General features: G+C 42.1%; 4 protein-coding genes across 6 annotated transcripts in view; 1 reads left to right on the forward strand and 3 right to left on the reverse strand.

Annotated features, from left to right (window-relative positions):
* Positions 1-639: 639 nt before the first annotated feature.
* On the reverse strand, positions 640-6,322 carry prdm13 (PR domain containing 13). Its single transcript, XM_080895529.1, has 4 exons — positions 6,021-6,322; positions 4,448-4,579; positions 4,210-4,330; positions 640-2,217 (listed from the first exon to the last, which is right to left on the reverse strand). The coding sequence occupies exons 1-4, from the start codon at positions 6,186-6,188 to the stop codon at positions 728-730; spliced, it is 1,911 nt and encodes a 636-aa protein (XP_080751655.1). The 5' UTR covers positions 6,189-6,322; the 3' UTR covers positions 640-727.
* A 5,807-nt stretch (positions 6,323-12,129) lies between these two features.
* On the reverse strand, positions 12,130-16,132 carry LOC308405954 (desmin). 2 transcript variants are annotated; one of them, XM_080896768.1, is made up of 11 exons: positions 15,816-16,132; positions 15,511-15,670; positions 15,217-15,366; positions 14,699-14,818; positions 14,502-14,597; positions 14,272-14,406; positions 14,075-14,185; positions 13,882-13,992; positions 13,612-13,736; positions 12,650-13,513; positions 12,130-12,471 (listed from the first exon to the last, which is right to left on the reverse strand). In XM_080896768.1, exons 1-11 carry the CDS (start codon positions 16,040-16,042, stop codon positions 12,378-12,380), a joined length of 2,193 nt encoding a protein of 730 aa, XP_080752894.1. In that variant the 5' UTR covers positions 16,043-16,132; the 3' UTR covers positions 12,130-12,377. The 2 variants fall into 2 exon arrangements, with proteins under 2 accessions (XP_080752894.1, XP_080752895.1); XM_080896769.1 differs by having other exon boundaries at positions 12,644-13,513.
* A 2,464-nt stretch (positions 16,133-18,596) lies between these two features.
* tstd3 (thiosulfate sulfurtransferase like domain containing 3) lies at positions 18,597-21,235 on the reverse strand. Its single transcript, XM_080896685.1, has 4 exons — positions 20,953-21,235; positions 20,701-20,862; positions 20,125-20,284; positions 18,597-19,729 (listed from the first exon to the last, which is right to left on the reverse strand). Exons 1-4 carry the CDS (start codon positions 21,089-21,091, stop codon positions 19,669-19,671), a joined length of 522 nt encoding a protein of 173 aa, XP_080752811.1. The 5' UTR covers positions 21,092-21,235; the 3' UTR covers positions 18,597-19,668.
* A 280-nt stretch (positions 21,236-21,515) lies between these two features.
* The window catches only part of usp45 (ubiquitin specific peptidase 45), a 38,834-nt gene continuing 34,446 nt past the window's right edge, over positions 21,516-25,903 (forward strand). For both annotated transcript variants that reach the window (XM_080896683.1, XM_080896684.1), the window contains exons 1-4: positions 21,516-21,801; positions 23,183-23,293; positions 23,500-23,669; positions 24,749-24,849. In XM_080896683.1, coding sequence (XP_080752809.1) covers positions 23,191-23,293; positions 23,500-23,669; positions 24,749-24,849 — 374 coding nt within the window. In that variant the 5' untranslated portion in view covers positions 21,516-21,801; positions 23,183-23,190. The remainder of the gene's footprint in view (positions 21,802-23,182; positions 23,294-23,499; positions 23,670-24,748; positions 24,850-25,903) is intronic.

Consider the following 25,903-nt stretch of genomic DNA (forward strand, 5'->3'; position numbering starts at 1 on the left):
CATGTGTCTACATCCCGTGTTAGTGAATGTAACGCTAACCCCTCCTCTGGTGGGCCTTTAGTTAAGAACCAGTTCCAAACATGAAATTAATTGGCGAGGAGGGGGATGTGGGGTATTTTACAAGAGATAGTTTCACACTGCAAACCAAATCAAGGAGATGTGTTTTAGCGTCATATTCAGTCTTGTGAGCTTTTGTTTTTCTTGTGTGACTGAGGTTTGCTTGTTTTGCGCTGCTGCCTTCACGGTTTTGCTGAAATGTGAATATTTTTATTTATTTATTTTTTGAATCGCTGGCAGATGTGTTTTCGTCGGCATCAAAAGGAATGTGGAAAAGAGCGAGGATTGAAATAAAATTCGAAAGCTTCCTCGTTTGTTTTTCACTTTTGTTGTGGTTTGGTTTGCATGGCAAAAAACGCAACGATCATCTTTTTCTTTTTTCTTTATTTGTTTTTTGTTTTTCTTAAAGGGTTTTTAGGGGTCCGAAGTAGCCGGGAAACGTGAGAAAACTGAATACTAAGCCTAGCTCCCCACTTATTACTGAGATTAACAGCTAGGCTGTGGATTGTGACGTTTATTTCGAGGCCAGAAACATGTTTTCTTCATGTTTGTAGTTCGCGAGCCTTCCAGGCATCTAAAATATAAAAATTCATACAAGACTAAATGACACGTGTTGCTGTGTACAATATTTAAAGACAATGCCAGTCTTTATGTGGCCGTGAAAACCATCTCAGTCGTTGTTTTTGCTCGACTCCTGGTCGCTCTGGTCATCGGTGAAGCACACGTCCACGTCGCTGTCATTGTCGCTCTTTTGCTCGGCTTCCTCGAACAGACCGCCCGGTTTGTCCTCCAGTTTCTTGACGGTCTGTCCGGGGTGTCTGGACTTGACGTGCCTCTCCAGGTCCCGCCTCCGCACCAGCACCTTTCCGCAGAAGTCACACCTGTAGGGCGTGTTTCCCTCAGCGTGGAGTCGGATGTGTTTGTTCAGGTTGCTGGGATCTCCGAAGGGCCTGAAGCACACCTTGCACTTGAGCGGCTTGTAGCCTGTGTGAGTCCTCATGTGGATTTTCAGGCCGTATTTCCTGGAGTACAGCTTGCCGCAGTAAAGACACAGATGTCCCTTTTTAGGCTTGCCAGAAGTGGTGTTGCTCGTGCTTCCAGCGGGGATGGAATCCAGCCGTGTCCGGTTCTTCTCTGCTGCGATCTCTGACAGCTGTTGTGTGTGCATGGCGATCTCCCGGTCAATGTTCGTGATCGACCCCAGGTCGTGGCTCAGCGAGGGTGCACCAAAGTATGACATGGATTCTGGGTACTTGAGGAGGTTGCTGAAGTGGAATTTCAGCGGATAGTAGGAGGAGCTGTATAAAAGCTCCCCGTTGTAGACAGTGAAGGGCATCAGGGGGATGTTACAGTCTCCACCGTAAGTCTTGACACCGTCGAAGTGAGGGAGGGAGAGTCTTTCAAAATGGAGACCAGGGGGCATTTGTGGGTAACGGGACGGGGACAGGCCGGAGTGGAAACGACTTTCTACGTGCTTGAAAGCTGAGGTCTCCTCCATGTGAGGCAGCAGCGGGAAACCTCGGATTGCGTTTGTGCACGGCACCATCGGAGATGTGGAGTCCATAATTGCAGGTGGGCACTTGGGAGGGTGGTTCCCTCCTGCGTTTAGACCCTCGCCCACGTTGCGGATTGGTTTCATGTTCCCAATGAGTTTGCTGAATCCCATAGAGCTCAGCTTTCCGTTGGCCTCCTCTCTGGAGCTCTCCGCTCCCGGGACTTTTGAGACACCAGTTGGCTTAAAGGCTGAGCGCACACCAGGATGGAAGCCCATGCTGCTTAGCATTGAAGTGGTGGCGCCCAGGCTGAGGAGATGCCCCTGGTTTCTGCCTGAAGTGACGCTCATGTCGAGGGCCCTGTCCTGCTCCTCGGAGCTGCTTTTCTTTGACAGTCCCGTTTTGTTCAAAAACGGGGACGAGGACACCGCCCGCCGACCCGAGTCTGTGATGGAGGAGTTACTGTGAGCGCTCCTCGGTGAGGCGGAGTTGTTGGGAATGTCTCCAGATTTTGGTGACCTGCTGAAGGTCTCTGTGCCCCTGGCCTGTTCGCTGCTCACAAACCCTCGCCCGTTGCTCAGTGCGCAGTGGAAGTGAACGTGAGCCTTGAGTGTGTTCGGGTATTTGAATATCCTCCAACAGTACCAACAGATATAACGCTCCTCACCTACAGAGACAACACATACGACAACAACAGAGACATTAATGTGGAGCGTTAGACCCCGTGCGTAAAATGGCAATAACAGCCACTGTAACTTGTAAAAAAAAACCCAAAAAACAACAACAACTGTACATGTAACCACACACACACACACACACACACACACACACACACACACACACACACACACACACACACACACACACACACACACACACACACACACACAAAGTCAAACAAACATAAGCTTGGGCTGAAAGGATTGAAAAATCAGAAAATACACGTTTCCCATTCCCAACTACATTATCGCAAAAAAAAAAAACAACCTATAACATTAAAACCTATTTAAATATCCCATTTACTCTGACAGATTTTTATCAGTCACTGCTACACATCACCTGAAATTTCAATTCAAGCCTAATGGATATGATCCGGTTTCTAAGATCTGGTGCCAAATGGTAATAGACACATGGAGCCATCATAATGACCCCCAGTCCAGCACTCTGAGGTTAGGCCTAATATAGATGTAATGATTTTGTAATCCTCATACGGGCCATTGTTTATGATCACCATCAAAAGGGCAAACGCCCAGCCCAATCTGGCGCTCAGAAAACGACGCATTGAATGCGGGACTTTTCCTCTCTGTGCTCTTTCCCGTGGAAGTGACAGCAGCTGTTGCTTGAAATCGCAAGTCCCCGGAAACAATGGCGGCGGCCCATCTGTTGACGCCTCATAATGGAGGAGAGCGTATGTCCAGGAGCGCACACGGTGTGTTGGGCCGGAGAATCAGGGCAATATACACCCCACATAAAAGTTAGCATTCATTAGCCCACAATACCTTAACGCACCCACCTAATTTACCGTGAAGCACTTGTTTTTGAATTTATTTGCTTTTGAATACATGAATATTAATGGCGCGATGACATTTGTTAACCTCCAGTCTCGCGACTGAATCACCAGCCTCTTCTTTCTCCATGGTCGCCGAGGCGCGTCAGTTTCTGCTTTTAATTGCTTTTTTATTCTGTGTTTCAAGAACCGCAACTACTTTGTGGCAGAGTAAGAGCTTTAAAAAACATCTTGAATCAAGTTTGATATCATTTAAAGCTTCGCCCCTGTGCTTTTGGGAAGTATTCAAGAGGCCCTTCCAGCTCGAAATTAAATGTGCAAGATAAAATAATCGCCTGTTGATGGAATTTCCAATGAAGTATCGGTGGATAATCTTTTTTAAACCGATTAAATTCTTCTGAGCTTTTTTTTTTTTTTTAACCAAGATTAAGTGTTTAATCCCCGACGCGCAAACGCCTACTTTGCACCAATTTGGCCCGCACAAATTGATTATAAATTCGAAGACGGGCTGATGAAAAATCTTAACCCATCGAGAAATTATCTTTCACAAAACTGAAATCCTCTTGTGTTCTGTATTTTAATCTTAGCAAATCGAATCATTTCATCCTAGCATTTTATTCCAAAAAATGATTTGCGTTGATGACCTGTTATCCACTGTATCGTCTTCATCCGCCCACAAGAACTAGTTTTTAATAATTAAACACCACCCAAAATACAGCTAAAAGTTCAGTTTTCTCTCCCTTCACGAATCTTTTTATTCCAGTAGGCTATATTATTCTTCACTTGATTTCTTAACCACGATATTTTATTTAACGCGCGACATGAAGAATTGCAAATGAATAAATAATCCGCCTGCAGGGAAGCAAAAAACATCCAATTGATTTCCATCTCTGAGCGATAAAGCAGTCACATTATGGGGTATTGGCAGTCATTTAACTGCACGGTGATAAAAACCCTCAACATGTCGATGTGTCAGATCTGTAAATCGGAGGCCATGGCCACAGAAGGTAGTGTTCACGTGAAAACGACACACGCGTCCTTAGAAGGGAAAAAAAAGTCACAGATTTTTTATGATATTGTTATTATTGTTGTTGGATTAAAAATCGTTCAACTGTCCACGTTAGCAGCACCACTCTCTGCAGACTCGTTTACCTTTCTCGTCGTGCGTGGGAGTGGCCGTGGTGGGGATGTCGTACCACTGGGCCAGAGCGTTGGAGTACCACACACTAAGCTCCTCTCCTGCGGGGATTTCTCTCAGCACGCGGTAGAAAATCTCAAGAAAAAACAAAAGCAGTGTTAACTTAAGAGTCCATATAGAGGGGCAAGGAATTTGCTCATGAGAAACTTCACGAGGCCGTTAACTGTGATGTCACGGGCTTAAAATATTCACCTGTCCGCCAGGCAGGTCCGACAAAGCCTCCAGGTTCTGCTCTTGGCTGTTCCTGGCGGCGCGGATTAATCCGATCCAGTCCGGGACGGGACATCCTGACTCATCTACGAACCCCCCCCTTACCAAGCGGATCTGAGCCAGGGGGGAAAAGAGAAACACGATGAAGACAAACGTGAGCAGTGAGGGCCATTTTTGACCATCAGAAAAAGGAACATTTTTAAAAGAAAGGTCGCTGCCTTCTTTAAAAAAAATGCAGTTTTGCTATTTTAGTCTTTTTTCACATTAAAAAAAACGAAATTGCCACAAACGACTGTCTTCCAAGTCGAGCTACCTGAAGGGTTCAGCGGCCACTAATAATATTCCTTAAAACGCGCTTAATGCGTCTTTTTCCGCTCTGCTGATAATTCATTAAAGAGGATGACACACGGGCCTAATTGAGTTGATATGGGAAACGAATTTGAGGAGTGTCAGAGCGTTTCTAAACTGTTCAAGGACATTAAAGATCGAAGCGTGACATTTGACACAGAGATTGCACCTGATGATCGCCGGCAGCCCGGGGCCACGCATTTAGACACATCAATCACCCCCGATGACAGCTTCAACAATAACACGGCGCAGTTCAGTTAAAGATGCTCACAGAGCCGCAAAGTCTTCACTACTGCGCGTGTAAAAAAAAAAGGGGGGCAGATATATTGGTTTGCCCCCCCCCCCCCCCCCCCCCCCCCCCCCCCCATACTTCCAGTCCGAAGTACTTAAAAAGTGCAAAAATGCTGGTCTTTGAATGGGCATCATTTAACCCCCAAGCTTCACTTAATTTAAATAATTAATTGCTGATAACGTGGGTCTAATTCATGTTTCACTGTTTCAATCTAGTTGTTTATTTATGTTTTTTAAAATTAATTTTATTTTCCTTTATTTTTGCTGATTTGTTTTAGGATGTTGTCTCAGTGGCATCTTTCTGTGGCCGGATTAGATTAAAATTAAACGGCTCATCGGAATAACAGGCCCGCCAGGCAGAGAAATGTGAGGCGGCTGAGGGGTTGAAATCCCACACAGCAGACCCGGGTCGCCCATTAGGCCGGTTAAGTAGAAGCACAGACTGACAAGTCAGCCGCTAATGGAACTCAATTATTTCCAACTTGACAGGCCAAACCAATTAAAAGCCTAACTCAAGGCCCGATGGAGTTTGACAGAGCAAGTTTAAAAAAATATACATCTAATTTCTAGTGTTGCTGGAGCTACTTATGTTTAAAAACATAAGATAATATACATAATTCTAATCACGTGTAAAATATACTATATAAATATAGTAAAATGCTTTAATGTATATTATATCAGCGAAAGAATAAAGCAGTTCCGATACAAACTTGGAATAACGAAAATGATTTTGAATAAAGGCAAGCTTACAAAAATAAATCAATCTTTATATCTTCCAAATTAATTTAAAAATAAAACCGTTATTAATAAAAAAAATATATAACAAAAAAAAAACTCGAAAATGCAAAGTAAAAACAAGAACTTTCCAGAAAGAGACAATTATTCCACGTTTCTTCTTTTAATGCTCTAAACTTACCTTTTTCTTGGGCCCTACTTCCTTGCGGTCCGACACGTACTTCCCGAGTTTGAAGATGCCCGGTACCGGTCCAATCCGGAGCCCGGCCGGGATGCTGCAGTCCGCAAACACACTGACGGTGGTGGACGCCCGGGTGGCTTGCATGGCGTGGGGTGAGATCAGAACCATGAAGACTGATGGAGACGGAAGTATGGAGAGCGCGCAGGGAAGGGGGATGAAGCGAGAGGAGATGATGAGGACAGGCCGATGTCCGCCCTCAAAGTGACGCGGTGGCGTTATGCTCTCCGGCTTTTCTAGTGATGGAGCAGAGTAAGTTTACCCCCCACCCTACCCCCAGCCACGCACCCACCCACCCACTCCTGTATCTGGGGATGCAAGTGTGTGAGGGTGTTTCAGATTGGGGGGATTGTAGCAAAGAGGTGATGCTGTGCTGTAAGGTCGGAGGGAGAGAAGGAGGAGGACGTGGTGGTGGGGGGTGGGAGCGGTCCTGAGTTTGTAGCAGCAGCGGTGACTGTGTGGAAGTGAGTGTGAGAGAGTTGGGCTCACCCAGCAGCTGTGTGGAGAGAGAAAACGGGCCGGCCTGGTCACATGGAGACTTTCCCTCACCCCGCTGTATAATGAATTGCTCCAAAACGGTCAAGAGACACAAAGGGCCAGGCGACCTTCCCATCCCCGAAATCCAATTTGTCAAGGCCAGAGAAAAGAGGGTGCAGAATCAAAGGTCCAGAGCGGCCATTAATCCTCAGCATGTGGCTTTGTCCTCCAGACAGTTCCGATATTTTAACTGACAAATCCACTGTATAATTTCTCCATAAATCCTCACCCTTTTCCATTCTTCCCTTTCAAGGCAGGTTTTTGGAAATCAGTGGCTACTTTAAATCTACTTGGCTGGCATTCTTTAGGCTTTGCATACTTCAAAGGGCTTTATTCTGCCTCCGCCTTTGTGTCCTTAGATTAACAAAAGGCGCAGGAAAGTTTAGAGGACTTGTTAACTTCTATTGACTCTCGGCGTGTGCCGGGTTGAGATCAGGCAGGTACTGAAAAGAGAGAACCACCAGCAGGAGGAGAGAGAAAGAAACAACCATCATCATCATCTTCACGACGCTCACACTTTGTTTGTTTGTGGCTCTCTTGGCTCAAGATACAACAGATTATTTTTTTTTCTTTTTGGTTGCTCAGGGACACGAAGATAATAAAATTATTGCAGAATATATTTATTTATACCTTCATAAAAATACCATATATATATGGTATTTTATGAATGTATATATATGTAAACATGGAAAATCGTTTGTACAAAAGGCTGTTTCTTTTAACAAAGAAATATATTCTCAAAAAATATATTGTCATTGTTATTAATATTTTTATTATTATGACAAAAAGAAAAAAATATGCTCAGTCTGTCTCTCTTATTAAAAAGGCTAGAAATAGAAACGCTGGATTCAAGGTGATTCTACTGGCTGCTTCCTGTGGCTGGACTGACATAGTAATTGAACCTGTTGGTTGATTGAATGATTAATTGATTGATTAAAATAAATAAATAAATAAATAAATAAATAAATAAATAACCATGGTAACATCGCTGCCCTATGAAAGCCATGTATCTCCAAAACTTTGCATGAGCTCACACAGGCAGGTCTGGCTATACAGTGTACTTCTTTTTTTCTTTTTCTTTTTTTTTTTGCGATGTTAAGTCATTTGAGAATGGATGTTAATATATTTTAATTATTCTTTCCATATTCTTTCCAAAACTGTTATTTCTAACAACATTTTTCTTGGATCTGTAGCTCTTATGTGATGCCCACCAAAACCCACTTGTTTGGCGAACACAGTGTCTGTGTACTGGCAGACTTAGAATCACATTCACAATGAGGCTCCGCGCAGCAGGTTGTTTAAAGATACGGATGCTTTTTGATGCTGTCTATGAGTCTGAACTGAAAAAACAACAACTGGGTGATCAGTTCAGACCATGAACAAGTTGACCTCTGACCTGTCCACTGTGCACGTCTCCCTGTGTCTCTCTCTTACACACACACGCAATTAATGTAAAACATGTGGTACTAAAACTATCTTGGAAGGGGATTAGAGTGAGGAAAGACTGTGGGTATGCGACATTAGAACCAAAAAGATGGTGATAAATAAAGAGACCCCCCCCCCCCAAAAAACCCAAATAAATAAATAAATAAATAAATAAATAAATAAATAAATAAATAAATAAATAATTTAAAAAATAAAATGAAATAAAAGCACTTCATTAGTGCATTTCCGCTAGTTATCTCTCCACAAAATGAAAATAAACTATTTCACACAAAATGAAAATAAACTATTTCAGGTACTATTTTCCCCCTTCGCCCCCACCTCCCTGCGCTCCTCCACAGTCCTGAACTACACGCGAACAATCTCGTCAATGTTTTTGCGCCCGGCTGTGCGGGGGAGTTATTTATTAACGCCTCGCCATTTGCGACTGGTTCCCATCCACCCCTGCTTTGCTTTAAAGGCCCGCACTTCTCCACAGTGAAATTAATTATTCTCTGAGGAGGAGGTGGGGTGAATGAAAGGAGGAAAGAAAACGAAGAAAAAAGAGGGGAAGACGTTGCCTTTCTGTTAGCGGAAAAAGTCGCCGGGGTGAATCCCCGCTCCGCTGTGCGCTCTGAAGCCCTGAAGAGTGGTCAAAAGGCTCGGTGTCAGAGTGACGGCAGTGTTGGAGGCAAATGGGATGGAAAATTAAATGAAATTAAATGGCTGGAGCGGCCTTATTGTGCCTCCTCCTATTCTTTTTTTTCTATTTTTTTTAAGAAAAACATTAATTACATAGTTGGATCTTTATTCAGAAACTATTGCGGATTCTGCGAGTGCTCTTTCTTTTTAATGAACTCTTCTTCTCTTTAATAAACTTAAATAACGACCTGAGAAGAATTGGTGCTCGGAAGAGGTGGGAGTCGGGTTTTTTCTTCTTTTTTATGGCCCTCTCTGCCTGCCTCTTGCCAGCCTTTTTTGGATTAAAACTGTCTAAACGGTGGGGCTCTCTCTGATTTAACTGGTTGGCCATTAATGACCCATGAATATAGAGGAACAACCTGTCTGCAAAGCAACGCGGTAAATACGGAGAGCAATGCCCCACCAGGGATCTCCATTCATGCGCCCTGACTATACTTCAGGGGTGCCAAGGGTTCACCACCACCTCTCCTGGACTGGTTTCAATGGTCTAACCATTGAAGACCCCTCTGAGTGCAGAAGAAAACACATTTTTTATGTCGACCCATAAACTTTCTTTGGGTCTATTCAGGGGAGGGAGGGGGGAGAGAGCCCAATCATTGTCCCACTTAGCAATGTGGCCTATTTCTCACAGATTCCCACGTTTTAGAAATGACTTTGTTTTCCTCTAAATCCATTTATTTCTCCGCGTGTAAGCCAGCACATCTTGTGTAGCCCACCTCTCGCATTCAGTCGGTCACACTTAAATTTTGATTCAAGAAAAAAAAGGAGAAGACGAAAGAAAGAAAACTGAAATCCTCGCGCGTATGGCTCTCTGGCCCCTCCGAATCCCACCCAGCAAAACAATCATTATTATTCCTTTCAGATTCGTGCCTGCTCTCAGAGCAGACCGTCCATCTTCTCCGTGCTTTTCTTTGCTTTTGCAGAAACACCCTCCCCTGCTCATCTATGAGGTGTTTCACACTCTGAGAAACCTGGAGAAAGATGCAAGCTGCACCGTGGGCAGACCAGCTGCCTTGATGCGGGTGGGACATTTGAGACGCGTTTGAATAGTAATTGTGCTTGTATGGGACTCCCACCAGATGACATGATTGGGATTTTAACCCAGACTAATATTCAAAATCGCATTAGAGAGGAGCCGAATAAATGGCATCCGATTCAGCGCTGTTCATGCGTGATTGCATTCAAAAAAATCCCTACTCAAAAGTGGGCTGCAGCGTTTTGGTATTCAAAGTCTCAACAAAGTTTTTTTTTTTTTTTTTTTGGAAGGCCACTTTTCCCTGACTTCAACTCACTTTGTCTCGCGTGAGAAGACGCGGATAAAGGCGCGTGAAGTTCCGTGAATTGATATGTTTCGGTGTACCTTATAAATTCATACCTTTTCTCACTCGACCGCCTCAGAAAGAAAGTGTCACTCAGGCCGATTTTCTCTGCTGTCCGGCGCATTTAGCAGCAGATCTATTTGAGGAGTTCATTCCTAGGCAAATGTATGCAGGCAGGGTCGCCCGTGAATAGAGCAGCGTGTCAGCCGACCCTAATTGGGATTTAGCTACCCAAAGCATATGCGCCGAAGTGACAGAGAATCACCGGCTTCAAAGAAAGTCGCAACTTTTGCCCTTCTCGGTGAATCTGAGGAGCTCTTTCCCTCGCCCCGAGCAAAAGCGCATTTTTTCTCCCAGGATGAAGGTTAGTGACCCACTTCGGCGGGTTTGTCTCTGCAAGCTGGCAATGTGAGACAAACAAATATAAAGGCAAAGAGCACGCTTAAAGACATGATACCTTGACTCGCCTGCATGGCTGAATATGGTTAGACATTTTTAGCGAACTTCACGGTTATTATCTCAACAAGGAGGTCAATATTTTCTAACATTTTTCTGCGACAAGTTAAACGTTAAAAGAATTTAAAAAAAAAAACAACCCAACATTTAATTCAGTCTCGTATTTTTTTACATCCTAAAAGGAAATTGCAACTAATAATAAACATAAGCGATAAAAATATCAATGATCAGGTACACTGTCTTTGAGGGTTTTTTAAAAAATATATATTTTAAAGGAGCGCATTTTGCCTCTTTGTTTTATATGCTGTGGAATTCAGAATACTTATTTATTTATTTATTTATTTATTTATTTATTTATTTATTTATTTATCATATTTAAATAAAAATGTACTCACTTTTTCCCCCAATGAGTTTTCTCAGTGTGAAGACGGAAGCACCATGGAGAGCTCCACACATTTAAAAAAAACACGTGAGGCTATCGATAATAAATGCTTTCCTGTTTCATTCTCACATGAGCGTCATATTTTCGACGGACAGCTTCGGGTTCAAACTAATTTCTCCTCCGTGTTTGAGTGGACTGAGCTCGTGAAAATGACGTGAGTTTAAAATGAAGTCAGTGCATATTATTCAGATAAATAATTTGTGCAGCAAGAAATACGGGGTTACACACTAAAATACTTGACTAAGTCTAATTTACTAATTTTCTTCTCTGTTCTTTTCCCCCTTTTTCTTTGTTTTGCTTTGACTGTTTTTGCTATTTTAAAATGTATTTATTGATCTTTTAATTAACTCACTCATATTTATCCCACGTGTATCACTGTTTCTGGTTTTCCTTTTTAAGTTATTTACTCAGAAAAAAAAATAATAATTGTCTATTGACATATATCCACTCTAAAGCTGCCAATGAAACATCAAAAAATCTTCAATCAAACAACTAAAAGTTCCATTGAAGCCTTATTACGTTGAACTGAGGAAGCCTTTCTGGGTTTCCATCCACCGAGAATTATTTGTTTTATTTATTTACTTGCTATCTTTCCTGAGATGTGCCAAATTATAATAATAATGGTACAGTAATGTTACTGCTGCCATGACAGCACAGGACCACCGGTTCTACTCCAGTCTTTGTTGCGCTTTCTGTCTCTGATTGGTGTGTTGCATGTCTTCACTCTCTGCCCCTGAGCAGGACACTGAGCGTGTTTGGCATCTGCTGGCCACATCCAATCTCTCCCGATCAGCCGCAGTGGGAAAAGGTGTGGAAATGGATGGAATGAGGACAGGAAACGGCTGTGTGCAGTCACTCTGCTGCAGGACCGCATTTGAGTGACGGATTCCTCAGCCCTGCAGAAAGTGTCAGGGCAACCATCTCGACCCTCAGGTGACTCTGTCCCTTTCCCCCTCTCTTTCTCTGTTTTGCTGTTCCCTCATGACTTCCTTTTCCCTTTTTCACTCTGCATCATTTCAAGCCAAAGCCAGGATTCTAAGGAGCATTTCTTTGTGCTAAGCAAAACATGAGGTTTAACCAGCATTGAATTATTGCTGAATGACGTTCTCTATCCTCATATAAACTCTTCAAAAGGACACAAAATAAAAGAGCAACAAGGTAATTCAATGCTGATAGCTTTATTTGTGGCATGTAGAAAAAAAAGGGGGGGGGGGGGGGTCACAAAAGTTTAGAGAATATGTTGAGTTGTCTAGTGAGGCATAGTTAAAGCCCCTGATTTGAAGCAAAAGGGTCAGTCATGGTCTTCTTGTCTGGGGCAAAAGGGCAAAGGTCAGTGTCCAAACATGGGGCTTGGTCAGTGCAAAGCTCAGAGGGGCGTGGAGGTTTAAGGGTGAGAGGAGGTCACTTGGGAATTCGTGTTGCTCACTCGTTGTCCGACTCATCGGCCGCTCCGGTGATGGTGTAGGTCTGTTCTTGGTGGTCCATTTCCAGCACATCATCCTCATTTTTGACTGTTCTGTAGAGAGACAGAGAGACAAAGTGACTGAAACAAGCATGTTAAACCACACCCGACTCTGTCACAGACCAGGTTAAGTCATTGTTTCTTAATGAAGGGTAGTGTTTGGTTGTACTTTCTGGGTGTGAGTGCTTGTCCTGTTTGAAAGAACTGCAAAAACACCTGATGGTACCTTTACCTAATGAGCACCGTCCTCCTCTCCGTCAGCTCCACAGCCTGCTCTGCATAGGCCTCGATGTTCTTATCATGTCCATCTGAGCCATATGTAGTCCCGGTGCCACTAATGCCACCCTTTCCTCCACCTGTCTTCCCCATGCCACTAGCAGCTGACAGAGCAGCATCGTCACTACCCACACCCCCACTTCCTCCACTGCCTCCAACTCCACCACCCATTCCACGGGCTACACTACCCTCTTCACTTATTCCTCCAGCAAGTCCAACACTCTTTCCTACAACTACACCACCATTTCCTCCACCAAACCCAGTGCCAGTTCTACCCATCCCACCTGAACCTCCAGTTTTACCACCTCCACCCATTCCAGTCCCACCTATGCTGCTGTCACTCTTGCCTCCAGTACCGAATCCCAGGTTTCCCACACCTCCAGCACCAGAACCACTTGTTCCTCCAGTGCCCATTGCTCTGCTGCCATTGCCTTTGCCCACAACCCCACCATTAGCTTCAGTACCTACACCTACACCCCCAGCTCCTAATCCATGACTACCAGTAAAGTCTGCCCCAGCTGATGTACCAGCAGGACCTTTTTTACCACTGGCTCCCTCAGCACCCATTCTTCCACCTAAACCTGCAATTCCTGGACCTGTTCCCATGCCTCCTGCATCTATGCCCCCACCCATTCCTACTCTGCCCCCAATGTCTCCCCCACCACCACGTCCTATCAGTCCACCACCCATTCCACCTGCACCTCCCATGCCTCCTCCACTGATGCTCATCCCGGCACCAATGGCGCTCATGCTACAGCTAGTGAGAGATAAGGTTTGCATCATGCCAGAAAGCCGCAGGTCCTCGCCCTCGATCAATTTTCTGCAGAGGAAAAAAAAGACAAAAAATTACCAAATTTATTAATATTCACTCAAAGACACAACCCAAAAATCATTTTCAGGTGGCTATTTTTCACTTACCTGTAAGTTGTGATCTCAATCTCCAGAGCCATCTTGATATTCAGAAGCTCCTGGTACTCACGCAGGTGCAGCGCAATTTTCTCCTTGGTGGATTTCAGCTCGAGCTGCAGGGCCTCAATCCGAGCCTATCAGGAAATCGGGGTTATAAAATGAATGTGTTGTTGTAGTGGCTTTGTGTTTGCATGTATGAATGTGAGAGCATGTGTGTATTTATGACTGACTCTGGTGGGATCAGGTGTGCACCCTGGGACAACATGAGCCAACATTTACCTGCAGGTCTTCCAGTTCTTTTCTGTACTTCTCTTGTGTCTCACGGATCTGAGCTTCAAGAGCCTCGTTTCTGGTCCGCATGGCATCCAAATCTCGTTCTTTACTTTGGATCTAGGGACAGTTTCAGCCCAATTATAGACACTCAATATTAATAAACGGTTCTTACATATTAATTTTCACTTGTAATACTCACATCTTTTTTGGCACTGGCTATTTCTTCTCTAACGCTTCGAACTTTATCAACATGCCTCGACGTCTTCTGGGTTAGATCTTCAAATTTGCTTTTATACCACGAATCCATTTCCTAACAGTGGAGAATGATAACGTTACAGAAGACTCAACTGTGTACTTTTCATCATCTGGAAGCGGTTTTGTGTGATATTTTTGTACCTGGAGATTTTTGGCTGCGATATCGTCATACTGGGTTTGAATTTGTTTCAAAGCAGCAGCCAAGTCGGGCAGAGTGAACGCACTCTGGGCTGAGACGTGAGCGGCGTAGATCTGTTTCATGAGTTCATCAATTTCCTAAACCAAAAAAAAAAAAAGAGAGGCCTTTAGGAATCATTAAAAATAAAAGGCAAACTTGGAATAGCTAATTCCTACGTAAAGATGTCACCCACCTGCTGATGGATTCGTTTAAGGAATTCAATTTCAACCTCTAACTGCTCCAGCTTCTTCTCCAAGGCAATGCGGGAGGAGGTGGCTTTGTCCACATCCTGAAAAATAAACAGAAGTGTTATCATGTATGTCTGCCCCTGAGAAATAATGTGTAGGCGACATTCACACCCAGGACAGTGGCTAATTTAATGTCACTCACTGGACGGAAGGCCTCAATGTCTAACTCGGCTTTCTTCCTCAGCTCCACCGCCTCCTCATATTTGACTTTGATTGCCTTTAGTTGAGCAGCTGCAGACTCTTTGGACGCCAAGGAAATGTCCTGAAAACCAAGAACGCATAAGTAAGACGCCTGTCTGCTAGATTTGAAGGTGAACACAAGGGTGTGCGCAAAATCTAGCTGAGCCTTTTGCATTTTATATTTCAGCTTCATTCTTGTGTGTGTGCCTGCCAGCACATTATCAAGTCATCTCATCTGTGCATAAAACACATCTGACAACAGCTGTAGTCTGACACCCAAATACGGTCAGGATCCCCCTCAAATTGCCTGCCAGAAATGAGCTTGTTACCAGGTAAAGAACTTTGAAAACACCAAGTTGACGTCTTGTATCGTTGTTTGGGTGGATCTTCTACAGATCGGTGAGGTGTAAACTTAATGCCCTCTTGAGTGTCTAAGCAAAGGAAGAGCAGAGGCAGGATCCGGGAGATTTCTCGTCTCACCCTCTGAACTCTCATTTGTTCAGCAATCTTCTTCAGCTCTTTCAGCTGTTCCTCATAGAGCAGGCGCAGACCCACAGGCTTCTCAAACCGGTTCTGATAGGCCTCAATCTCAGTTTCCAGTAGCTTGTTCTGCTGCTCGAGCGATCGCACCTGTAAGGACATGAAAACTCAGTCTAAACCACACTCCACAAGATGAGAATTACTCCTGTGCAACATGTTTGAGTTCAGTGTGATATCTGCTTTTCGCTGCGCCTATCAAAATAAGTAAAATCGAGTTGAAAAAGGTTGTTTCACCTTGTCGATGTATACGGCCAGTCTGTCGTTGAGAACGATCATCTCCTGTCTTTCGCTTGTCCGGGTGCTGAGGAATTCCTGGTTTTCAGCTGAAGCCACATCCAGGTCTATGGCAGGCTCTCCGCTCGGCCCAACGCACACCATGGCACCTGCACTCACACTGAAATGACTGATACAAGTTAACCTACAGCCACAGGCACCAAAATATGTTCCTTTAAGTGATTAAAATTATTCCTAAAGACAGCCTGTAGAAGAAGAATTTATTTTCGCGGCCTCGCCTGTAAAACAAAAATCCAATGGCTTACCCTGCTCCTACCATGCGAGACCTGCGTGCTGCAGACATGGTCCTTCGTCCCACTGAGTCCACACGCATGCTGCTGGCCCCGGCTCTAGAGGAGAAGCAGCCGGTGGAGGCACGACGGGCCTCTCTCCTGGTGGGGGATGGGCTCGACACCCTGATCTGGTAGGACGAGCTGCTGCTGTCCTCAAAGTGACGGCGGTAGGACGAGATCCTCTCTGGGCTGAAGCTCATGGCAGCGGTTTCTATGTGGCTTTGGTTCTGTGAAGGGAAACAGTCAGTGGTTTGCTGCACTTTACTGCTCCTGAACCTTCCTTTGTTGCACTCTCTGGTTGTCAGCACAGTCTGAGGTTTTATACTCCCCATTGACAGTCATGCTCCTGCTCTGTTCAAAACAGCCCAGGTCATGAGCCGATGCATGCGGAATCTTGAACCTCCGTACTAAAGCAGGCTTGACCTGCCTCTCAGATATGTATCAGCAGCTTGTGAGAAGCAGAAATGGGCTGGGATCATGGCTGTGGGCACAAGTCTCTCAGACTCCTTATTTTATCCAAATCATAATGGGTTTTTGCCTGGGTTACAACACATCCACCACCTTAATGTCCTGCATCAGAGGACAAGCAGGGAGACAGGCAGGCAGGCAATGAGGCAGGGTCCAGTAAGTCATTGCAGCCAGTAGGTGCATCTCTGATGTGATGTGCTCTGATGGGACGAGGGACTTTAATTGAATGCTGAGCAGAAGCTAGAGGGTGACCTGATGAGGCTGTGGCTGCAGAGGAACAAAAGAGCGCTGGCAAGATTTTGACGTAAATTAGTACTTATTAGTCTGCTCTGTTTTCAACATATTAAAACTGGAGTATGCAGAAAAAAGAAAATGGAATTAACTGCTTCAGCGGGAAGATGAGGAAGCGGAAGAAAAGGAGGGGGGAGATTACAGTCTGGAGTTTACGGATGACATGACACAGTGATAAAAGGGCATAAATGCCAGTCAGCCCTGTTCATGGTTTACATTGACACCTACAGAATCACATGGGCAGGGGTTGGACGATATTACAATGAGCTCAATTATAAAAAAGAAGGTACCACAGCAACATGGTAAACCACAAAAAAACTCAAAATATGCATAAAGCCGATGTTGGTTTAGTCCGCTTAGAACATTAAAATCCAACTTATGAGATGATTTATTCACAGTTCCATGTGAAAACTTGCCGTGATGGATTAAGTGAGCATCTATTCTCTCCTACTGACCTCACATCTTGCAGCCGCATGGGACTTTTGGGAAGAGCCGGAATATTTCAGTCATGTGAATAGTCATCTCTCTACTAAGCTGCTTGTTTCACATTCCACCAACCGTTGTTCACTATGATGATGCTTTCTGTTACAGTATTTATAAAACCTCACTTCATTTACTAAGACCACAAACTCTTATACATCATTGTGTGGTATTATAACTTTTTTTGCCTGATACTCATTTAAATATTTAATTATTACTTATTAAAATGGATGATAATATTGAACTAAAAATGCTTTGTTATTATCATTATTATTATTGGTGTTAAATGACAAATACCAGATAATTATATTATATTTAGAGGGTGGTGGCATTTGCTATGAAAGACGCCCTTGTGGCAGCAGAGAACGTTCAGCAAACTGATTGAATAAATGTATTATTTAATAATAAATTTAGTTAATAAATAAAGTTAAGACTACTTTAAGATACTCCTTTACTAGATGGAGTATCTCAAGGTAGTGGTTTTCTGTATGACATTATCAGTCCGTCAAATGTCAAACAGATGGCCTTATATTTGACTCTACAGTACTTTGGTATACAGAGTTCATTGTCAACTGAGTGACTGTAAAGTACCCAGGTCCTGTAGCTGCAAAACAAGCCCAGATCATCACCCATCCACCACCATGCTGGCAGCATGTTTGAGGTGTTTGTGTTGATATATTGTGTTTAGTTTTTACAAAATGTAGCACGGAGCATTATAGCCAAACATCTCCATGTTGGTGTTATCTGTTCAATGGACATTGTTCCAGAAATCTTGTGGTTTCTTCAGATGTAACTTTGTAAACATAATCTTCCATGTTCTTTCTCCTGGCAACCACTGCAAGCAAGACTAGTCTGTGTTTTTCTAACTGTCATGAACTTTAACATGCTAACTGAGCCTGTAGAGTCTGAGATGTTACCCTTGGGTTTTTTGCAGTTTTTGAGCGCAGTCTGACCTTGGGGTGGGGATTTGCTAGGATGTCCACTCCTGGAAAGCTTGTGGTATTGAATGCTCCAGACCAGCAAACTGCCAAAACGTCTCTTTTGATGGAGATGTTCACACATGCTGATGATCATTTGATCAAGTGCAATTACCAGTAACCATATGGATGCACATAGTTTTTCACAGAGCTATTAAGTCCTGTGAAAACTTAATTTTTTACAACGTTGTGTAAAGATTATTCTGTCTTGAATACCATGCAAAGCTTTGCTGTCAATTAATAGAATTTTTCACAAATTCTTGACAAATTTACCAATGGAACTGCTCATACAATATATATGCATCAATATATGGTATTAAATATGTTTAAGTGTTCATAAAACTATTTTTTCATATATATTTCTTAAATATTTTCTTATTTATTTAAAAACTGTATCAGAGGTGAAAACTCTAAAACAATCAAAATTAAATATTTATATAGATGTAAATCTTAAGTAAATATATTATTGCATCACAAAATTTTCTGATTCTCAAAAACTGTTTATTTTTATTTACAAGTCATTACTGTCAACACCAAGCTCAAATATAAAAGAAACAAAAATCCCTGTAAAGTGCTGAGGTGATACAACAATGTCAGGTATGTTTTAAAGCTATCAATTATGTCCCCAAAGAAAACCAATAAACACTTCTAGATAATTTACTAACGCATCTGAAAAGTCACCTAGAGGCCAGTTTCCTGTCACTCACAATGATTAAGCTGAATTTTAGGATAAACTAAAGTAACTTAAAACAATATTGTCCAAATTAAACAAGACAGTGAGATTAAAATTTGCTGATTCTGCAGGGACTTTCAGCTCAAGCTGTGAAAGAAGGAATAGGGAACAAGGTCCATGGCGGTGGTCAGCAAACTGTAGTGGAAACATTCTTCCCTGCTGAAAACAAACCCATTTATTATCACGGATGATGAAGGAACCTGTGGAGAGTTGGTGACAAATTCATACAGGATATTAGACAAGGACTTTCAATACAGTAAATCGTAGTACTTCCCCAGCAGCTGTCACCCCGGCAAGCCTCTCTATGCCTATTTATATCTGGAATTACTTAAACGAATGTCCTCTTAGGTCATCTACTAATCCTGCCCAATATATAAATAATAAAAATAATAATAAACACACACAGACTCAAGTTAAATATTAGTTTATTTAGCTTTGATAACTTTATTAAATAGTACATTTATTAATAAATGCATTAAGTATTGGCAAAGTCTGCACTGCCTGTTGAGCAATTTAATATTTACAATATGTCAACAGGAAATAATAAAATAGTTCACATTATGGAGTGGAAGACTTTATTTGCATAATTAATCTTTAGCACTTCAGAAGATTCTTTGAGCTTATTTCAAAAAGCTGTAAAGGGTTTAGAAGGAGGTTAAGCCTGAGAGAAATTAAAGAGGGGTTTCAAGAAATATTGTATGGCAGATGTGGATTTAAGCAAACTGGTTTCACCTCTTTGAGATTTTAACATTGAAATGAGGAGCCATGAAATTTTTTTAAGCCCTTTACAAGGCTGCGCCATCACTTCACATTCTAAACTCGAATAATTGCAAAAATAGCTTCAAATAAATATATAAATATCTTTCCAGTTCCATGATCACTGATTATGCTGCTCATGCTTCACCCAGTTTTGCCATCCTCCAGAGTAATGCTGAACACTGAAACAAGACACAAAAGAAAGAAAAAAGTGAACATTTGCTTTGACGAAATCACACTTTTCATAATTTAAGACTTTTAAACAAAATCATGCATTTGTATGTGACTTTACCATCACCAGACAATCACAGTGTTTTAATACTTGACACATAGACATAGAAAATGTGATGTGGGACATGTGGTATCCTTCCGAGGAGGAACAGCATTGTGTAACTACAAGGCAATAACCTCAACTATAGTAAATGCTGTCTCATGGTGGTAACTATAAAAGTCTAAGTTTAACCACAATACTGATAACTTTTCTCGTGACTGAAAATGGCCAAGTCTAGTAAGAAACATAATGACGAGGTGGAAACCAGTGACGGTGACAGACATAAGCCAAGGACACATATCTCACTCTTTGTATCCCAGTGTGATGGCCATGTTCAGCGCAGTCTTGCTCCTGATTCCCGCCAAACAAGTAAACACAACGTTATCTGTCTGGTGAGGTAATTCACCACCATACTTTTCTTTGAAGTCTTCTGGACCCAGCTGGAGTGCAGTGTTCACTTGCGCCACTGTAAAGTCAAAAACACAAAGGTTAAGGAAGTATGATGGGTTTGGTGCTCTGGAGAACAGTTGGTTGGAAGCATTGTAGTAATATTTTAGAATAATGCCCTCCTTCGTACCATATAATATGAAGTGGCTCATATTGCTTGCGTTTTACTCCATTTAGAATTGTATGTCAAATTGAGCACATTTCAAACCTAATTAAACTTGCCATTATGAAGCCACGGGGACAAAGCACACCTTCAAATGTTTGTTTTATGAACAATATAAAAACTGTGTATGAGTTGGCTTCATTTTGGACATTTACGATTTGTTATTTACCCCCAACACACACAAACTGCAGTATACTACACTAGTATACAAGTCTACAGCCCTGGCAGCCCAGCCGGACAACAATGTTGCAGGTAGAGAGAGCAGTACTCACGGGGGACGTTAATGGAGCCGGGGATGAAGCCGTATTCTCGGAGCTCCCAGGGCTCTCGCACATCTATAACTACCGCTTTCCGCCCAACCAGGAGCTCCTTCAGCTGCTCATAACTCACGACTGTGCTCGCTGGCGTTGAACTGAATGTGCGGAACAGCAACTCTGCGTTTAAAAACAAGACAGACAATATACTTAATGCAGTATATGAGCTCCTTCAAAACATGACAGTGAGTCACTCATGTTAAACCTCACTTTTGTAACCGGGGCGAGTGCTGACACTGCTGGACACAGAGCCTTGTCCTCTCGGGACGCAAGCTTCAAACTGGACGGTATTATTCCATAAAAGCCGCGGGACAACACCGGCAAGTCTCCAACAACTTCTCAAGGCCATGTGTGATTATCAAAGCCAGATACTGCACTCTAAATTATCACTGCTCTTCAACACAAACCCTCACTTAAGCGTATCTGCGTGGGACAACTAAAAAAAGTCACAATGCCGACAATTATCTGCGCTTGCGCAGACGTACGGATATCCTAATGGGCCAAAATTCTTTCCCCACAAATGCCTTAGTGATAGTTTCAAACAAGTAATAACTAACTATTTATCAACACAAATTAGCATCATGTCCCCTAATTAGATCAAACAAGTGCATCAAGTAAAAACAAAAAACATTATTTATGTTGCATTCGCCGCCATGGGAAACTGGGAAACGCATAAAGATGGGAAACAAGCTTTTATTTACCTCTAGTAAAAAAGAGATTTTCCCACTCAACTTGAATGCAGCATTGGGCCAACCTGAGCTGCCGTAGTGCGTCACACATAACCAGTGCTGCCTGTAAATGCTAACGAAAGCTTGACACATGTTTTAAAAGTCAAGGGTGGAAACAAAAAGATATTGAGATAACTGTTGACGGTATTGCGCGTTTTTTCTTTGAATAGCCATAATGTCTGCGTGTAATTTTGGATAAAACACACCAGTTCAGTTTTTATCCTACCAAGCTAATGTAGCTGGCCTTTTTTTGCAACCCAGGAAGAGCTGACATCTCAGTGTTGGCTTCATATTAGCTGACAAAGTCAACATAGGAGCCTAACTTTAAGAGGTGAGTTAATACATATTCCATTTTCGCTAAATCTAGTATGAAAAAGATAAACTAATTTTTAAAATTTCCGTAATAAATGGGTTAGGCGCCTCTTATTCTCACCCAAACCGGGCTGCCGGGGTTGTTAAGGCCTCTTAATCATGGTGTTGTCCATTAATAGAGTTATCTGTCGTAAAAACTCTGATTTTCTCCTACTGCCTTTATTTAGCAGTGGCATATCATGTAGCCGTAGGTATTGTGACCGTTCGCTTCCAGATTTCTTGCAGTTTAGAAAACGTTTAGGTCAGTAGCATGTTAGGCGAAGGGTGTAAAAATTATTTCAAAAGGAGTCCACCAGGAAAATCAGCTTAAACCTACAAGCAGTGGAAAGTTTTTGATTGGTTAAATCAGTCACCTGATTTAATCGCCCCGAACACACCAGCTTGAGAGTAGCGTCAAACACACCAACTTATAACAGCCAAACCACATATTGCATTTACCGTTTAATTATTTAAATAATCTTCAGCAGAGGCTATTCTGGTATGGCAAAAAAAAAAAAAAGAATTTTTGTTGTTGTTGTTTTTAGTGCTGTTGTCTTGAAAGTGGATTTCGTTGAGTCGGAGCCCAGCAAGGAGGAGTTGGCTTGGGCTTTTGAATGAAGGAGACAAAAAACAACTGCTTTAATGAAAAGTAGTTTACTGAATATATATAAAATATGAGAAAGCAAGAGTGTAATTGTGCAAACATAATTAGTTATTCTATCCTAATATATTTTTTTTCACTATTGTTGGAAGCAAAGTAGTGCTTGACGATTCAATGTTTATTTGTTTATTTATAAGGAACCCCATTAGCTTCCACAACAGTGGTTGCTAGTCTTCCTGGGGCCCAAGCCATCAAATATCTCCAAATAAAATGTTACAACAATTAGATCTACAGTAAAGTTTTACAATACTGAAATGTAAACATGTGAATATTAAAAATTATATAAAAGCAGAAAACCAAAACAAAACACTCAAACAAAATACACAATTTCCATTACAAGTGATATTACCCTCTACAATTTTTACAAATACATTAAAAACTGCCTAAATAGGCTTTTAGGTGATATGTATGCATAGCTATTTGAATGTAAACACATGCTGTCATAAAGTTTTGATTTGGCACATTTCTGTAGGACTGTGCTGTAGTACAATGACAACACAATAAATGTGTGTGAGTGTGTGCATTTAACAATTCCTGATATAAACTGTAGGGGTTTTTTTTTTTTTGCTATTTTGAAAGTACCTCATTCTGTTGTGAAGAAAATAATAATAGCAGTTGTGTAGTACCTGGATAAACAAAATTATGTGTGGGTGTCCTAAATGTGTAAAACTAAACCAGTGTTGTCCCTTCTTGCTTTCAGAGCACCAGATGCGGCTGAAGGACCCCTTCTCCTTGAAAGCCGCCGACATGACTAAGCGGACTAATAAACCAAGAAAACCTCGAGATGAGGAATCATCAGATGAAGTCAGCGGTAAGTCACCGTAACAGTACATGCCACCGGACTGTTACGGTTAAGACTATGAATTTTGACTTGGTAGAGTCCTATAGACTATTCTTGAGTATTTTTTGTCAATGTTGAAAAGTCTGTGAGGTTTCATTCATTATTCTTATGGGATCAGTGCAATTCACCTTCAATTAAAAGGATCCTTGCTTACAAGACACCTTGTCTGTTAACAGGACTGACTTGCCAGCATGTGAGTAGAGCAGTGGACCTGAACTCAGTAAAGAAATCAGTCCTCTCGAGTGTGTGGTCGGTATGCTCAGAGTGCCTAAAGGAAAGGACAATGATTGATGGCGAGCCAGCAGCCTCTCAGGACATTCTGGTGTGTCTAAAGTGTGGTTTTCAGGTAAGTTTTTTTTTTTTGTTTTTTTTTTAAATGATAAATAAAGCAAAATGTGATGCAGCAGAGTTTAAACTAAATTGAAATAAACAACAGAGTAAGAACGTCATTATCATATTCAAGAGTCTTTAATTCTTATTTGTGTATGAACTTGACTGCTTCTTTACTTTCATGTGTACACTCACTGGACACTTTATTAAATGTGCCTTAATAGTGCCGGGTTGGACTGCATTTTGCCTCTAGAACTGCCATAATTCTCCACAGTATAGGTTCAACAAGGTGCTGGAAACATTACTTGGAAACTTTAGTCGTTGTTGATTTGATAGTATCATACAGTTGCTGCTTGCATGTCCAAAATGCTAATTTTACATTCTGCCCTGCTCTGTTGCATCGAGATCTGGTAACTGTGGAGGCCATTTGAATACAATGAACTCATTGTCATGCTCAACAAACCAATTTTTTAAAAATTATTTATTTACTTTTATGTTGTTGTTCAATTTTGGTGAGCCCGTGTAAATTGTGGCTTCATTTTTCTGCAGACACAGTCTTCTGCTGCTGTAACGCAGCTGCTTCTAGGTTTGATGTGTTCTATGTTCAGAGATGCTCTTCTGCATTCCTCTGTTGTAACAAGTGGTTATTTGAGTTACTGTTGCCTTGGCTTTGTGGGGGAAATCATAGATCAGCAGTTTCTAAAATATTCAGCCCTTCTACCACCAACAGCCAAGCTATGCCCAAAGTCACTTATATCATCATTCTGATGCTCAGTTATTGCCCCTCCCCTTGAGGTTGAAGGCATTTTTGAGACTTAAAATGTGGTTTTAGTTTCAGGGTTACAATTAGGTCATGGTTAGGTTTGGGCTTGGGGTTAGGCATTCAGGTTTGTTTGTTAGGGTACGTGGCTAGTGAAGAAAATGTCCATAATGAAGTGGTTAGGCCTGTTGGAACTTTCAAGAAAAGAGGAAGTCTAAACATGACCCTGAATAAAGATTTTCACCCTACTGTGCTCTTGAAGATTTGTTGCACCTTAAATGTTGTGAGCCCAGAGTGTATTTTATGGTTGCCAACAAAGATTTCTGTTTTTACAGGGCTGTAACCAGTCAGGGATCCAGCATGTTGTGAAGCATCAACAGGCTTTCCACCCAGAGTCACACTGCATCACCATCAGTTTGAGCACATGGAAGGCCTGGTGAGAAACCCAGGAAGTTAATTGTGAACTGTCATGAAAAGAAGCAAAGGCTGCACACAATGGTGCCCTGTTTGTCACCTTGCGATGGCATGTGTCAGAATGCTGCCAGCATGTGAGCTCAAATAGAAAACAACAGGCACCTGCAGTCTTTTTGATCCTGGCTACCACAATTCTAAGACCAGTTTGTTTATTTGTAAATTATTTTACATCATTTTAGGCTCATAAATAATAAAATAAAATTTGTTTTCCACCATTATAATTAGGAATGGGAATCGAGAACCAGCTCCCAGTAGTCCAATCCATTGGAACCATTAGTCTGCCTGCTTATCGATCCTGCTTATCAGATCTTGAGCTCTTGCTGCAATCAGCTGATTTCAGTTTGTGTGTCAGGGGAGGAAAAAAGTGTCACAGTTTACAGCATGGATATGGACATTACTTTTATTTTTATTGCATAAAAGGATGAGAGCACGATAATGAAGTGGAGACTGCTCCAAGACAGAAACAACTGCATTATATTGTTAACACAACTTTGGCTCTTTACAAGCACTTTCACCGACACTGTGCTAAGCTAGATGGGATGTTAAAGCTGAGTAAATGCTGACACCAGAACAGCACCGTGATAAAGTAAGCAGTTATTCGCGGTGAAGCCGCTGCTTAAATTCAACAGGTAACAGAGCCTGAGCGGTCTGGCTGCAGCCTCCGTGTCTACCTGTTCATGTTTCTACAGTAAAATCACTGTGACGATCAGTTTAAAGTCTCTTTTCTGGTTTTCATCTTTGATTTGTGTTCATACATCAATACTAAGAGAAAGATCACGTGTGTTCTTATTAGGATAGGGATTTGTGCTGGTGTGTGGGGCTGTAGCCTGTAGGTTTATGTAGTTAAATGGTAATTATGAGACGTTGCGTTTCAGATCATTTTACAGAGTAACATGAAAGTAACGTAATGAGTAGTTTTTAGTAGAAGTAATTAAGTAGAAGAACACTTTAAGAAAGGTGTTCTGTGTAATATATGTAATATATTTTTGAGTAATGACCCCAACACTGATTCATTT

Source organism: Rhamphochromis sp. 'chilingali' (genome assembly GCF_963969265.1).
Source record: "Rhamphochromis sp. 'chilingali' genome assembly, chromosome: 11".
Taxonomy (NCBI): domain Eukaryota; kingdom Metazoa; phylum Chordata; class Actinopteri; order Cichliformes; family Cichlidae; genus Rhamphochromis; species Rhamphochromis sp. 'chilingali'.

Excerpts from the sequence above, each read along its gene's own strand:
- tstd3 (XM_080896685.1), bottom strand. The coding sequence starts at position 21,091 with ATGGCCTTGAGAAGTTGTTGGAGACTTGCCGGTGTTGTCCCGCGGCTT. Across the intron at positions 20,285-20,700 it reads CGGCTCCATTAACGTCCCCC|TGGCGCAAGTGAACACTGCA; the intron begins GTGAGTACTGCT and ends TTGACTTTACAG. Across the intron at positions 19,730-20,124 it reads ATCACACTGGGATACAAAGA|TGTTCAGCATTACTCTGGAG; the intron begins GTGAGATATGTG and ends GTCTTGTTTCAG.
- LOC308405954 (XM_080896768.1), bottom strand. The coding sequence starts at position 16,042 with ATGAGCTTCAGCCCAGAGAGGATCTCGTCCTACCGCCGTCACTTTGAG. Across the intron at positions 15,367-15,510 it reads TGGCCGTATACATCGACAAG|GTGCGATCGCTCGAGCAGCA; the intron begins GTGAAACAACCT and ends ATGTCCTTACAG. Across the intron at positions 14,407-14,501 it reads TTAAACGAATCCATCAGCAG|GAAATTGATGAACTCATGAA; the intron begins GTGGGTGACATC and ends TTTTTGGTTTAG.
- prdm13 (XM_080895529.1), bottom strand. The coding sequence starts at position 6,188 with ATGGTTCTGATCTCACCCCACGCCATGCAAGCCACCCGGGCGTCCACC. Across the intron at positions 4,580-6,020 it reads AAGTAGGGCCCAAGAAAAAG|ATCCGCTTGGTAAGGGGGGG; the intron begins GTAAGTTTAGAG and ends CCCCTGGCTCAG. Across the intron at positions 4,331-4,447 it reads CGGACCTGCCTGGCGGACAG|ATTTTCTACCGCGTGCTGAG; the intron begins GTGAATATTTTA and ends TTTTTTCTTGAG.